This window comes from Podarcis filfolensis, assembly GCF_964270895.1.
Source record: "Podarcis filfolensis genome assembly, chromosome: 1".
NCBI classification, from domain to species: Eukaryota; Metazoa; Chordata; class Lepidosauria; order Squamata; family Lacertidae; genus Podarcis; species Podarcis filfolensis.
Genome location: NC_139604.1, coordinates 74,398,519 through 74,414,524, shown reverse-complemented (window position 1 = coordinate 74,414,524; position 16,006 = coordinate 74,398,519). Strand labels below are relative to the sequence as shown.

General features: G+C 42.3%; 1 protein-coding gene across 1 annotated transcript; it reads right to left on the bottom strand.

The window, feature by feature from the left end:
• Positions 1-2,662: 2,662 nt before the first annotated feature.
• On the bottom strand, positions 2,663-15,936 carry LIN7C (lin-7 homolog C, crumbs cell polarity complex component). Its single transcript, XM_083599853.1, has 5 exons — positions 15,710-15,936; positions 11,008-11,126; positions 10,401-10,472; positions 8,324-8,533; positions 2,663-6,751 (listed from the first exon to the last, which is right to left on the bottom strand). Exons 1-5 carry the CDS (start codon positions 15,744-15,746, stop codon positions 6,596-6,598), a joined length of 594 nt encoding a protein of 197 aa, XP_083455979.1. The 5' UTR covers positions 15,747-15,936; the 3' UTR covers positions 2,663-6,595.
• Between the last annotated feature and the right edge of the window lie 70 nt (positions 15,937-16,006).

The window sequence follows — 16,006 nt, the reverse complement described above, 5'->3', positions numbered from 1 at the left end:
GGAGGATTTGGTGCTGCTTAGTGCATTTCAGTGCAGGCAACTGGGAATTCATTCCACATGGTAATGAATGAATAGGGTAGCCTTTGTGTACATTAGAGCTGTTGCTCCTGTAAGAAACTATTCTGTATGAAACAGAGGCACTTTAACACCACCTAGTGGTATATGATACTGATGTGTACCAGCAGCTTGATCTGTTTTGGAGCTGCTCTGTGTTTTCACTATAATGGGAGAGCCTTAAAATGTTTATAAATTCCCCTCCTCTTTCCACAGAGGTAGGTGAAATTTACAGGCATAGCAGCTCCTCCTGCCAAATTGTAGGCAGATACATCCAGGGGTTTTCCTGCAATTCACCTTTAAAGTTTGGTGGTTGGTTTGTATACTATTTTCTGCAGGACTTTGATGCAATTTCCAGGCATGGTGATTCCTTCTGAATAGACAAAACCTGTCAAATTTCTGAATTATAGTTGGCAGTGGTTCACAGAGTTTTACTGTTTTGTGGTGGGTGCAATAGGAATCATAAGTTGGGGGTGAGGGGTGGAAAGAAGACAATGGATCCCCAGGAAAGGCTGGTGTGGGTAATATATCATCATCCCAGCAAGGACTCTGTTGTGCTAACTTTAGCTCCTAAGGGGTGGGCTTTTGTAGAATAATGTCATGTTCCTCCTAAGAACAACTTCAAGCAGACACAGGAGCCCAGTGATTAGCATAGGTACAAATATACCAATTCCATCACTTATTGAAGGATCCTGACATTAAAATGTATGCACGTGTGCCTTTCACACGGTATGAAGAAATGGTATGATGAACTGGCCCCAGTTGCAAAATAATGATTTAACAAAGTAATGGAGAACTAGTGGGAAATTTGTCAGGACTGAAGCAAACATGGAAGAGTGAACTGCGCCACAATGTACGTGAGCAAGATTGGGAAACTGTTTGGTGAACCAAACTTGCCAGATCTCTCTCTCCATATATTGGGGAAAATACAATCAAAAGCATAGGACACCATTCCAACTTTCCCATGTGGCATCTGATATCTCCAGAACTGTTTACCTGGAAAGATTACAATCCTAGTGGGACATGCCATCATTTATGGTGGGGTTGCTCAGTAGCACAGACCTTCTGGGGAGATAAACACTTGCAATAGTAAAAATAATTATACATGCACCAATAGATTTCACACCTCAGTTGTCTTTTCTATCAGTCACTAAGGGGATAAACAGATGAAGACAACCTGCCCCCCCCCCAATTTTCCTATTAGTGGCAACAAGATTCTCCAATGTCCAAATGTGGAGGGAATTGCATAGTTTAAAACTTAGATTTATGTTTCAAAAATGGCTTGAGACTAGCTGTAGCGGGGGGGGGGGAATACACGATGTTAAGGTATTGAAAGGCAATGAAGAAAGCAGTCACATTTTATGCAGTATGGTGGCAAATTAAGTACTAACAAAATTGGGCTGAAGAACAAGATGCCCATGGCATCACTAAAAATCTGGATGTTATGATTCTCAGACATAGTAGGTCTCGTTCTCTGTGAGGCAGAAGCCATTATCTGGATTATAACGCAATTATCAGCTAGTTTATCAGGTTTAAAATCCTCTTAGGAAAAGGATTTAAATATTTGTATAGAGGAGGACATGGACTGAAAAGCACTTTGGACTTCTAAGCTGTGCAAATCATTATCTGCACATGTGAGAATGTTCCTTAAAAATTCAACACTGATGGCATTGTACTGCATACCCATTCAGCTATCTCATATTACTTCCAATGCAGTCCAGAACTGTTGGAGAGGTTGCAGGAATAAAGGGGCTTTTCCCCATCCATAGTGTGAATGTTCACAGGTTGCTTTAGGCACATCTACACAAACTATTATTGATGCCATTTTAATTGTTGGGCTGTTATTTGTTTTTATGGGGAGGAGACCTTGAGTACTGCGTGGCATGTATTCCCAGGTACACTTCAATCAAAACAGAAAAGCTTGCTTAGGACAAACATACCCCGTTTCTCACATAACGGTATCTGGTTCTTTCACTCTTCAGCATAATAAACTAGAAAAAATAATGGCTGCCAATCATGTCATTACCACAGGAACTCAGTAGAAAACCACTGTAATTTGAAGCCCTAATACTTTCTTAGGTATTAGTAAGGTAAAGGGTAAAGGGACATGGACAACTCTGGGGTTGTGGTGCTCATCTCACTTTACTGGCTAAGGGAGCCGCCGTACAGCTAAGCCACTTCTGGCAAACCAGAGCAGCACACGGAAACACCATTTACCTTCCCGCCAGAGCGGTACCTATTTAGCTACTTGCACTTTGATGTGCCTTCAAACTGCTAGGTTGGCAGGAGCAGGGATAGAGCAACGGGCGCTCACCCCTTTGCGGGGATTTGAACCGCCGACCTTCTGATCGGCAAGCCCTAGGCTCTGTGGTTTAGACCACAGCACCACCCGTGTGCTCTAGGTATTAGTAGTACCATACTAATTCTGAACTTGCAAGGATAAACCCTGAAGTGTATTTTGTGGGAGAAGCCAGGAGTGTGGAAAAGTGTCTCCCAAATAAATATACTCTAATATGGTGGCTGTCTTATAAGGATAGTATGAACTTTGTTTCATTTGTATCAGTAAGACAATAAGGAAATAGAGAGAGTACTCACACAGCAAGAAATATGAAATTTCAATTCTTTATTTTTATGTTCCTAAAAAATGTACAGGGCCCTCAAGCAGCAATTAAGTACATAAAGACTACACACACAGTATTGTCTATGTTTTAATTTTTGCTGGCTATTAAATTATTGCATATGTGCACACACCAATACAATGTAGTCATTGCACCTGTTCAGTAGTATCTTATATGTTCATATCTTGATTCTCCAACGAATCTAACTTTACTTTAAAAACTGGCTTTCAACCTGGGCTCAGGATCCCATTTGTATTGCAGCGACTAAGAAAAAGAGAGACCAGTTTTAAGTAGACACACACATCTATCTGGCTTTGGGCCTCTTTCACAGTTTCTACTGATCCAAATTTTGGATATGAGATGGGTTTAGCAGCACATCTTTTACACAGTGCTTTTGATTCCAATAAAGACAAGAGGCAAAAATATATATATTGACACTGTCTGGCCCCCATTTGCTACACACCAGACTTTAATCCAAAAGGCCTGGAGCCTACTGAATCCATAGGCCAGGCTTGATAATGAAACCCCCTAGCAGTGCGACCATATACATGTCTACTTAGAAGCAAGTCCCATCAAATTCAATGGTGATCAATCCCAGGCAAGCGGGCAAAAGGATTATAGCCATAAGCACTTTTCAACAGCAGCCCAGGCTACCCCAAGCTAACCCTTTCTAGAGTAACAAAACACATGTCTATATTCAGTAAAAGTAGATTAAACTATTTTTATTATAGTATTTGTTTGACCCTATTCTTTTTACTATAGAAACCTCCAACACAAATCTAGTATTATATATAATTAAAATAAAATACTTCCTGATTGGCCCAACTACTTCTTTTGGTCTCATTATTTTAAATATTAATTGCTCCATAAAAAATATACAGTCCACCAACATGGTACAGCTGGTTGCCTTCTGCAGCTGGCTACATATTTAAACCGTGCAATTCAGTGCTCACTTATCTAAAGGCTCACCCACACTTAGCTTTTGCCCTGCAGTTTCCAGGCACAGATCCGTGCTTATAAAAGCTCTGTGTCCAAATGTTTATTTGTTTTACCCCAGAGCTTTCCCCGCAAAAACCTGCTCTTTAGTGCTCAATTGGATTAAACGTCAGTTTGTGTTTCCTGCAGATTGCTGTTTGCGCCGATTGAGCTTTAAAGAGCAGGTTTTCACAGGAAAAGCTCTGGGGCAAAAAGGAAAAAAAGGTGCTCATACATGGAGCTTTAAAGTGCGGACCGTGCCTGCAAAGAGCAGAGGAAAGGTAAGTGTGGATAAGCCCAAAGAGACAAAAAAGACAAAAGAATAATAATAATACATGCTTCATGGCTTTAGTCACTAAATCTTCAATTTACTGTAGGCTTATGCTGTCTAAACACTCAAAGGATTTAAGGTTACTTGAATCGATTTTGCTAGATTACACTCCCCGCCCGGTCATCCAAACAAATGTAAGATTTACGCTGTCATTAGAATGAAAAATCTACTCTCCTGACCTTTTATATTGGCACTCTAGTTATATTTGACTGCATGTAGTTCATGCAGAGGAGACATGTTGCAGAACACTTACTCCTATCCACTTGGATGCATTTACAGCTGAACACTGACATCCAGTGGATAACCAGGCTAATGCTAGATATACCAAGCCAGGAATGTTCAAGTTTCATCAAGGTAACCCCTTTTTAGTTCATTATTAAGGGAGGAGATTGAACCACTGGCTATTTTCATCTCAGGCAGAGTAGGGAATAGTGGCAGCAGATTAGTGAGAAAAGGGTGGAAGCAGGGCTCCATGCATCTCTTGTACAACTGAAGCTTTCAAGACAGGGGTTCTAAGAAAAGCAGAATAACTCTCTGTTACATACACCCCTCACAAAAATGATTTTCCTGCAACGTTGCTAGGCTGAAGATGTCAACATAATGGCTTGAAGCTCAATCAAAGCGATTGAGGGAAGGCAACACACTGAAATTCAGCAAGAAAAGGTTTGCCATCCTGGGCACGCTTACTCAGAAATAAATCCCAATAAAATCCATATTCCTGAAGCAACATGGTTCAGAGTAGTTTCCACTGTCCATCGATCAAACTACTTTCTCTCTCTGGATAAGCATTAGCAAGATAGTTTCTTGGCTCAAAAAATTTAACTTGAGAATTAGAGACTGGTCCTTTGTGTCATCTTTCTGAACAGCTGAAAGTGGTGCAAATGCTTCCAGGACTAAACTATACAGTCTATAAGCAAGTTCAAGTAGCGCTCTGTTTAAATAAAGTTGGAAGGTTTAACCCGGTACAGTAACATGAGCAGCAATGAAAGCATCTATGATGCAAGTCAGTAATGTCTGCAGGAACTCATTCTCCACTGCCACTACAGTTATCACACAGGTCTAGCAAGCTTAGTGACCACATCACTACCAACAACAAGATAAAAAAAAATTGCAAAAGCAAAGAGTCTCTTTGCTAACTGATCTTCTAAACCCCAGAAAGATGAACTTGTACAGTTGTGGGGCTCGGCTGAAAATAACGTGTCTCCAGCTGCTGCAAGTTCTTTGTTTTGGCTTGACAGCTTATGCTAAAAGAGTGAGGCAACTTTGAACTTAAACAGAGCTTCAAGGATTTGGAGTTTTGAGGTAGAGCATCTGGATGAAGGAACCATGTTGGTCAGGCATTTTCATCCACAGTAGTAAGGGATAAACAGGAATCTTTAGATGCAAAGCACAGCCCACCACAGTAGAACTTTGGCAGACCACCAGCCAAATGAATCTCTTTATAGAGATTCCCAGACTCTAGAAAAGGATTTCTTTGCACTCCAGGTGGATATTTTCTAAGCACCCCAGACATACTAGCTCTCTCTTAGCACAAGCCATCTGCTGAAACTTCAGTTGTGGATTTGTACTTACTTCATAGACAACTTTGGGTTGGGGGGGCGGAACTATACGTGATGTACCAAAATGCTATCCACTTTGGGTTAGAAGCATGCCCAATGGATTTACACAAGCCAGGAATGCCTTTTCTGATAGAGAGTAGCGTCTGCTGCCTGAGTGTTTTTACAAAAGAATTTGGTGTATCTGTTAGCTTATCTGTGTCACTATGACAACTGCAAACAGCATACTGCAAGAACTCTGATGCTCTAGGAAAGAAGAGCGCACCACCCACTTAGGTACCTGATGTGGGTTACATCCATCACTGTTAAGAGAACAAGTAGACACAGTTGCAGAAGTAACTTACAATAGAAGAAAGTCTTGAGTACATATACAATCTTTTCTGCACTGCATGCAATTTTACCTTACTGAATATAAATACACAACTACAGTCAGGTATGCTTTCCACTTTCTCCAAGTATTCAGAAATTAGTACAAAAGTATCTAAATTATAGGAATGATTGCTGCTAGTGATGTCAATCACTGAAACATTAAATATAAGAGACTGCCTGTTACAAATTATTCACAAAAGAGGTAAGAAAGTGTCCAAGATGTCATTAACCATATAAAGTTATGATTGAGAACATGCATAGAAACTTGTTCATCAAAAGCACTAATTGTACTTGACCACATAATTATGACTAAATTTAGTGCCAAAAAGAGTAAGACTTGTTTTATATCTGTATCCAAAATAAAGATTTCCAGTTTTAAGTAATGCCAAATGGGAAAAAAGTACTAGAAAACAGATGTTACAAATGCTGAAAAAAGCTTATTAAAATGTATTTTAAAAACACTTTACAAATTTGTTCTGATGGTTACAGGTTTGAATTTTAAAGAAAGGATCTGTAAAACCACATAGCTACAAACGCCCATGTAAACTTTTCTTCTCAGAAGCATTAAGATGTTCAAGAGTTATTTGTAAAAGACAAAGCATTAACAAAATTAACATCCTTTTCTAACGTTGCTTGTCTGACGTTTCCAGACAAGCAAAGTTCATGCTTTTCCTTAAGTTACATGTAATACATTAATTCTGTTGCCTGCGTTTTGCCGATCTCATTTTCTCAAATCGTGACTCCATCTCTTCCAGGACTTTGGGTGTGTATCGTACAACCAGCTTAACTTTTCCTTGAGCAGCTTTTAGCAGTTCCACGGCTTTCTCGTGGTGCTCCCCTTCAACACTCTGAAACAAATATTTCAAAAATTAACCATTCTGTTAGTAAATATATATAAAAAAGCACTCTAATATTCCAACATTGTTATTTATAAGGCTAGCTGAATGACCTCACATAGAAGAGCTAGATTTTATGTTGGCTGAATCATAACGTTATCTGTTCTAGGTAATTTGTGGCTTTCAAAATTAAGCACATATTTAAGGGTGGGGGGAAGAAAAGGCCAGTTGCTCTAGGTTTCACTTACAACAGTGCTTCTCAAAATGTCAGTCATGATATGTAAATGGGTCCTGATGTGTTCCTAGGTAGATTGCCAGACTCCCAAGATTTCCCCACCTTATCAGGGCATAGCCAGATTGCCTGGCAAAGTTAGTTCCCCCAACTGAAGTTACCAGGACAAATGAATGAGTCTATAGAAAGGTAAGGATTTTCTCAGTGCCACCCACCAGCTGGAAGGCTGTGTGGGGACTGGTCAGCTGAGTGTCAATGACTCCTTTAGTCAGCCGCCAAAACAGTTCAGTGTGGGAGGACTTGAGTTGCTGTGAGCTATTCCAGTGGCTACCTATTAGGAAAATGGAACAGGGAGCTGCTGGCCGTTGCTACATTTTAACCGCATTTAGGAAAAAAGTAAATGTGCATGCAAAGTAGCGTTGTATGGGGTGAACTGCTTTACCTCAGGTGTTCTGAGGTAACTTGACAGAGAGAACTCAAGGAGTCACAACTAGAAAGGGATGAATCTCTAGTTCCAGTCTGTGTCGTTTTTACATGGGTTCACTCAATCCATGCTTATCATGCTGTTCCCTCCAAAAGCAGATTATTTTAAAATGCATTTTGATACATTTTTTGGCACGTTTGGGAAGTGTGAAAACTGGGAGGTGAAGTCTACTCAGCACAGTGGATTAGGTCCTTTCCTATCCAAATTCATTCACACACACACACACACACACACACACACACACAAAATCAAATTACTGAAGCACAGCCTCATCCTTTCAGGATTTTGCCCCTATACCTTCAGCCTTCATTATTTATTTTGTATCTTGCCTAGACTGCAAGGACCTCAAAGTAGTATGCGTGAGGCTATCTCATTTTATCCTCACAAATCCTGTGAGGTAGGTTAAGCCATAATATAGCTGACAGGTCTCAAGAGTAGAAAATATTTTTTCATTTAAAGTTGCATAGTATGTAAAATAGTCATTGATGAGAAACTGCATATGGGCAGTTTCTCATCAATGTCTATTTTACTAACAGACTATTAGTAATAAACTATTTTACTAACATCTTGCTAATGTTATTTCAACAAACTTGGGATCCAATTCTAAAATGTGCATCCCCCTGCTTTATTAATTAAAAATGTTTCCTCGCATAACAGCAGGTTTCTATCAGTGCTAGTGAACTTAGAATTGCAAATCTCAAACATACTCCATAATATTTTACTCTCCATTACGATTTGCAAAAGGAAAATATAAACCTGTTTTTTTCATACTGCATAATACACACAAGACCAAGCAATCAACATCCCCTCAATGCCCTCAAGCGGTCACAGGTAGCTACTACAAGTGGAAGTTAAATTCCATCCCTACCACTCCGTTTACAGAAAGAAGCTGGTCTCCACGCTTCAATCCCCCGTGTCTATCAGCAATACCACCTGGGATAATTCGGGATATATAGATTGGAGAATTTTGCTCTTTGCCGCCCATGATGTTGAATCCGAGCCCTTCTTCTGTTTTTGGTAGTTCAACGACTCTGGGATGGGAATGACCCTCACTGGCAGCAAAGGCAGCAACAGTGGCCTGCAAAACATGGAAATCTCATTTTCCTCCCCATAGTTCACAAGGTCTGGAATCTTATTCACTGTCTTATCTCAAAGGCAAATATTTCAAAGCATCTAGCTAAATACTGCCAATACAAGTGCATCCCCTGCAAATGTACTTCAGAGTATTTTCAATCTCTGGGCTGTTGTTCTGAAGATGGTTTGTACTCCAAACCATGGGAAAACAAAAGGCAAATAAACCCAAAAGATGCACTGTTTCACTTATAACTGCATTTTCTTTGATGATATATGGACAAAGGTGAATAATAATAATAATAATAATAATAATAATAATAATAATAATTTATTATTTATATCGCGTCCTCCCCAGCCAAAGCCGGGCTCAGAGCAGCTAACAACAATAAAAATAACACAGTTTACATAAAATCACAATCAATTAATTGAAATACATTCTAAAATCAATTCAGAGTCAAATTAATGGCAACCATTGGGCGAGAGTTCTATGAGTATTACAGAAGGAGGGGGTCAGTCTGTGCCATGGCCAAAAGCCTGGTGGGACAGCTCCGTCTTGCAGGCCCTGTGGAAAGATGTCAAGGCCCGCAGGGCCCTAGTCTCTTGTGACAGAGCATTCCACCAGATCGGGGCCGCAGCTGAAAAAGCCCTGGCTCTGGTTGAGGCCAGCCTAACCTCCCTGTGGCCCAGGATCTCCAAGATGTTTTTATTTGAAGACTGTAAGGTCCTCTGTGGGACATACCAGGAGAGGCGGTCCCGTAGGTACGAGGGTCCTAGGCCATATAGGGCTTTAAAGGTTAAAACCAGCACCTTAAACCTGATCCTGTACTCCACCGAGAGCCAGTGCAGCTGGTATAGCACCGGGTGAATGTGATCCCACGACGAGGACCCTGTAAGGAGTCTCGCCGTGGCATTCTGCACCCACTAGAGTTTCTGGGTCAGTCTAAAGGGCAGTCCCACCTAGAGTGAGTTACAATAACCAAGTCTGGAGGTGACCGTCGTGTGGATCACAGTGGCTAGGTCAGGGTGAGAGAGGTAAGGAGCCAACTGCTTAGCTTGGTGGAGACGAAAAAATGCCACCTTTGTTTTAGCTGCAATCTGCGCCTCCATGGAAAGGGAGGTGTCAAAGATTACAACCAAACTCTTAACGGATGGTGCTGGCACTAATTGTGCCCCCACAAGAGATGGGAGTTGCCCCCCCCCAATCCCATATCGTCTCGACCCAGCCAAAGGACCTCCGTTCCCCCTTGTGAGTATTTTGAAAATACACACAAGTTCCTCATAACAGATGCACTACTATGCATTTTTAACTTGGGCACTGGAATCAAGTAAACAAATGTACAAATGAGAGTCATATTACACAACAGAATGCTCTCTAAGCAGAGGCAGTATTCATCACCCTGTCCTGAACCCCCTTCAACATCCTTATAGTAACAGGTGCTGACAATCCCAACCCTCCACATTCTTGTACTGTGGGAACACCAGGCATTTATCCAATGCACTGACTGTTCAGCAAGAATGCTATTTTAGCACCCCATGCATTGGGGTAGGAAGGCAGTCAATAAACATGTAAAAAGCATCCGCATGAGAGTGCATTAGTGAACATTAACTGCTTCAGTGCATTAACAGAAAAACAACAACTTTAAAATAGGGAACTCCTATAGGAAAACTTTGTCTTTGGTAAGGAACCCTTTCATTCTTCCCAGTTTATCTTAAGCCTACAATTGTTTAAAGTGTTTGTTTCACGGATATACCCACTGAGCTCAAAAGCACAGCTCACTGCAATATTTTCATAGCCTAATACTTCAGCTTTTAAAGATCGGAGCTGCCAGTTGAGCTTTAACATATTAACCCTTCCTAAATAGGAGTCTTACCTTGGCTGTGGCATTAGCTCTCACTTCTGGGCTACTGCTGATGTCCACAGTCTCATACACGTGCTCATATACCTTTAGAAAGAAAGAAAAATCAGGTATGTGGTTTATTGGATAGGGGATGACTAAATCAAACCACGTTAATAATATTTCCAAATGAACTGTGCGGATTAACTATAATTTTGCATGCATGCATTGAGTTGTGAATCAGGAAACTTGGTTTGTCATTCACTACAGTCATATCTCATGTTATGTTTGCTTTATGTTATGTTTTTTCAGGTTGCGTCCCGCGGCGACCCGGAAGTACCAGAAAGGGTTACTTCCGGGTTTCACCGCTCGCGCATGCGCAATAGCGCTAAATCATGCTTCGCGCATATGCACAAGTGCCAAATTGCACTGCGCACCTGTGCAGATACAGTGCTTCAGGTTACAGGCTTTTCATGTTGCGAACGGGCCTCCAGAACAGATCCCATTCGCAACCAGAGATACCACTGTATTATCTTTTTTCTTGTAATTGCACTTCAACAGAAGGCAATTCCCAGTGTAGCTCCCAAATATTAATGAGAAGACACTGATCTATACCTTCTCCACACACTCCTCAAAAACATACCTCCCGCACAGCATTACAGAATTCACTTTGAAGGACCCTCTGCAAAGCCTGTAGTTTTTGTGGGGGCACTTCTCCGCTCCTTTGCAACTTTTCCAACAACTCAATAGCCCGACAGATGTCTGTAAAAAGAAAGGCAAGGAAAGAACATGAACTATTAAAATCTACTCAGAGGGTAATGATACTGGTTCTGACCAGTGAATTGGGCTAGTGAATCAGACCATGTGATCAGCCTATATACCTCAACTGTGTGGGAGCCACTCATAGAAATGTGGCTCCCACGCAGCTAGAGTAACATTCAAAAGCACTCCTTTCCCATTCATCTGGAGCAGGAAAAACCCAGTACAAATCTTGTACCAACTTGCTCTTCAATGTTTGTTCCATGACTAATGAGCATCAGACCAATATACTTGTCAACAAAATCCCAAGGACAGAATCCCGATGATCATCAGCTCTCCTGTTTCAGGCAAACCTTGTTCCTTGCAATGTATACCTATTAGGGATTCTTTATTACAAATATTTCAGTGGCAGACAAACATTCATGAAAAACAATCTGGACTCCTCCTACCATTCTTCCTTTGTAATATGCAGATGCAGAATTAAATGCCATTCCATAGCAGCAGCATAAATATTGTTCTAGGCTCTGTTCAATGTTCACATGCTTAGATGACAAGGTCTGAATCCTGAATCTTTGAATTCTCCAGATTAGAACATACTCCTGAAGTCACTAACAGACAATGCACATGGTTCCCAAAGCAGACAGCTCTGTGAAAATGCTCTAACAAGCTTGGGGCCCCTCTCCTGAGAGCAAAACACACTTGAAACTGCTTGAGTAGAGGGAAAGACCACAGAGAACATTTTACCCAAATGATTAAGTTAAAAGGTGGCCCAAGGGGCAGAGGACACTGATATTTGCATTTGAATAGAAACCAGAGCCTCTGAAAGAGTACGTTTCCATAGGATGATCACTGGAACACTGAGAGTCAGGCACTGACCATTATGCAATGAACTGTTGACGGGGAGCTAAGTACAAATGTTATTGCTGCCGGATACACCTGCCATCTCAGCTTCATGGAAACACGTGACATTTTAACTTTTTCTCCACTATCAATTCTAACAGCTTCCTTAAATATTTGCTTCCACAACCAAGCACTCGCTCACTACGGAGCATGGAAAAAATTAAGTCATCTGTTGTTGCCTCTGTTACCCATCAAAACAACAACTTAGCAAAAAAAATTGTATTTCCCAAAGCTTAGTCTTTGAAGATTAGAAATAAAAACACAGCCTTTGCATGACAAAGAGCAGAGCCAGCAGCTGAGTCCAAGCATATGATTTTTGTTTTTATTTGCAAATATTACTTAATTTTCCTTGAATGACTGAGGAGCAAAGGATAAAATGTTGTTCAAAACAAATATGAGGTTACAATAAGCCACTACTGTATAATGAATGTTAGAAGTTTCAAAAACAAACAAACCCAGCCATATTTGGAAAACTAAAACATGACAACTGATTGTCAGTTATATGGGTTGCACAACATCCATTCATGGGAGAATATCATCATCACTTTAACTGGCTCAGTTACACCCTCCCTTCTATTTCTGAGAATTCCTGGGTTGTTAGACCCAAAAGGTCAACTGTTACTTAAGAGTTCCTATTGAATTTTGCCTAGCATGGACATTTTGAAAACAGTACTCTCCAAGATAGTAAAAGAATTTCAATTAGGCAAGAAGAATTTCCTAGAGGTGTCTGCACATTCCCTATCCTTTTTTCAGTGTAAGCTGATGACCCAGTTCTGTTTGGAATCATGCATGTACAAAGGGGGAAAATGTTTCTGGGAGTGGCAAGAGATTTAAAGGCTGAACATTATATGTCGAACACTACTTTTGGGGTGGACTTGAGCAGCAAAGTCATGCAGGGTGCAGTGCTTAAAGTTGCACATACAGCAAGCTGCATGGGTGATGCTGTTTGACTTCATTCCATAACTAATGAAGAGGTCAGTCATCAGTGATACTAAATCTTTTCCTCTGTCATAGCTTTACACAGACACTACATTTTAACCTGCTATTTCCTTTTTCTTTATCTGAACTGTTCCCTCATAAAACACAGGATCCCGATCCCCCCCCCCCCCGGCCCAGGAGCTTGAGCCATCAATACTTTGACAATTGACTCAAAAATAGCCTACTTGGTCATTACAGTAGTACCTCGGGTTAAGTACTTAATTTGTTCTGGAGGTCTGTTCTTAACCTGAAACTGTTCTTAACCTGAAGCACCACTTTAGCTAATGGGGCCTCCCGCTGCTGCTTCACCACCAGAGCACGATTTCTGTTCTCATCCTGAAGCAAAGTTCTTAACCCGAGATAATATTTCTGGGTTAGCGGAGTCTGTAACCTGAAGCGTATGTAACCGGAGGTACCACTGTATTTGCTAAGTTTAGTTTTTATTGAAATACTGTTAAGATACAATGTACATTTCTTCAACATCACTGCAAAGTAACAATTATTCTGTTTTCTTAAAAATGTCATCATTTGTATCAGCAATTCTGTGAAAACTTTGTATCAGCAATTCTATGAAAACTTTGTATCAGCAATTCTATGAACCTGCCCAAACCCTGTGATCAACAACTGAGGCCCTTTTTCATGAGCAGTGCTAGAAATTCACCAAGCGCCAGGCATGTTTTGCAACTCCAGTTGTGACCCCGTGGAGGTCTCTGAACGCCAGGTTGGTGACTGACATCTCCATCTGGCTGCCCCCTCCAGCTTTTATATCCCACCTTTCTCTCTAAGGAGTACATGGTTCACCCCCTCAATTAATCCCCATAACAGTCCTGGGAGGTATGTTAAGAGCCTGTGACCGCATGACTGAGACGGGATTTGAACCCTGATCTCCCAATCTGACTATCTAACCACTACACCACACTGGCTTCCTAAAGTACTTCTGCTATGGGGCAGCTATACAAATTAAGTGGGTTAATAAATATAGGAAAAGCAAAATGTCATTTGGAGAAGGATTTGAAATATTTTCATTGAAGGTTGAATTTGCTTTATTTTGGATTGTTTTATTTGATGTTTTAATGCGTTGTAATGTGCTTTGAGATTTTTTTCTTTAAAATATAAAGTGATATAGAAATGACTAATGCTAATGATGATGATGATGATGATAATAATAATAAAATCATTGTAAACAAAAACAAAAAAAAGATACCTAGATATTCTGTTTTGGTGGCCATAACTAGGTTTAAGGTGTCATTTAGTGATTAGCTTATATATCTGAGTTTCTAAGGCAAAGGCCAACAGTGATTTAATGCCTAATGAGATATTTGAACCCTCGTCTACCAGGTGCAAGAACCACACAAGCTCTGAGGAATATACACACACATACACACAAAATAATACCATATATGTTATAAGTAACATATGTGCATTACAGTTCAGGATAACTCAGAGCTAAAAGCCTAAATTCTGTTTAATCACACCAGTTCACCTAAAAGTTTGGGGACATGCAGCAGTTCTTAAGATTCAGTACCTAGCTTTTCCTGTAAAACTCAGCTCAATGAGGACTGAGCACAGAATGTTGACCAAATGGGGGCAGGGGGTGGGTGGGTGTTTAGGAGCACCCTGGAAAAAAGAGTATAGCTGGCTGGTTCCTAGAACCCCTTGCTATGAGCACTCAATGCGACAACATTTTGCTGCAGCACTGTAAGAAACTTAACCCACTAAATTGGATTCTGGGGCCTAGGAATCCGTTATTCAGTCTGCATTAGCATCATGCAGTCACAGAGAACCCTCTCCCCCTCACAGAGCAACAGTTCCCCGAGTTCCCAGGGAAGACATACTGACTGTGAAACCACTCTGTGAAACCACTCTCAGGGGAAGAGGAGGTATCCAAGCACTCAGCACTCTTAGCCCACGACACTTCCCAGTCCCAGGATTCTTTGGGGGAAACCATGACCGTTTAAAGCAGTATGATGCTCTTTAAATGTATAGTGCAGATGGGGGCCTAGATGCTTCTAGGCTCATAAATTAGACCCTCCCAACTAACTATACCTAGTAGCAGCTCACAGTGCATTTTCCGCCGAGGCCTAAGAACTCCGATTTAAAACTCCCATAACTTTACACCCAGAGAACCGGCTGGCTCCTTCCGAGAGCAGCAGCCCAACCTGAACTTCCACAGGGGCCTTGTGTTGTCCAACCTCCTTGCGCACCCCGACCCACAGGTCAGCACCAGCTGACTCGGACCAGGCAAAGAAGCCGAGACGGGGGGGGGGGGGAGGGAGGGAGCCAAGAACAGAAGAAGATCCCCGCCGGGCCGGACGCCACGCCCCCATCTAGGTCTCTCTCGGCAGCCGCGCGCTCCCCGCTTGCGACGGCCATCCCAGCTAGTAAGCCTGGCACTTCTCTAATCCTCTTCTTAAGCCACCTAAGCTGGAGCACTGCTGCGGAGGATCTCTGGGTGTGGGAGCGGGGAGAGGCAACAGCACCCCCTCTCCCCACTCTGGGCGGAGGCTTGCGGGGCTGCTGTTGCTGCGGGCAAGTAGTTGCGCCTACCCTGACCAGCCTCAGGACCTAATAACGCTTTGGGGCTTAGCCTGCCTGCTCCCCAAGGCGAAGACACACGTCGCCCCTGCAGGGCATCGCTCAGTAGATCCGGCTCTCCAGTGGCTGCAGCCGAGGCCAGCCGTTCCCCGCCCGCCTGCCTTTGCTCTCACCTCTCTCCAGCCGCACCGGCTCCCCCAGCGCCGCCATCTTCTCCTTCTCCAGCTGCTCTCGGGGAAGTGACGCCGGGCAAGAGGCGGCGCTGCTTCCAGGACGCGCCGAGGCGAAGGAGGGGCGAAGGCCGCGGCTTTTCCCGGCTCTCGCCGGAACTAGCGAGGCGCGCGAGGGGATGGCGCGCGCGTCTGGTGCTCTCGTTCTGCCTCTTAGGTAGGCGGGCGGGATTCCGGAGCCGGTTCGCCCAGGTGGGCGGAATGGTAGCTGCTCGAGAGAGAGGGAGAGAGAGAGAGAGA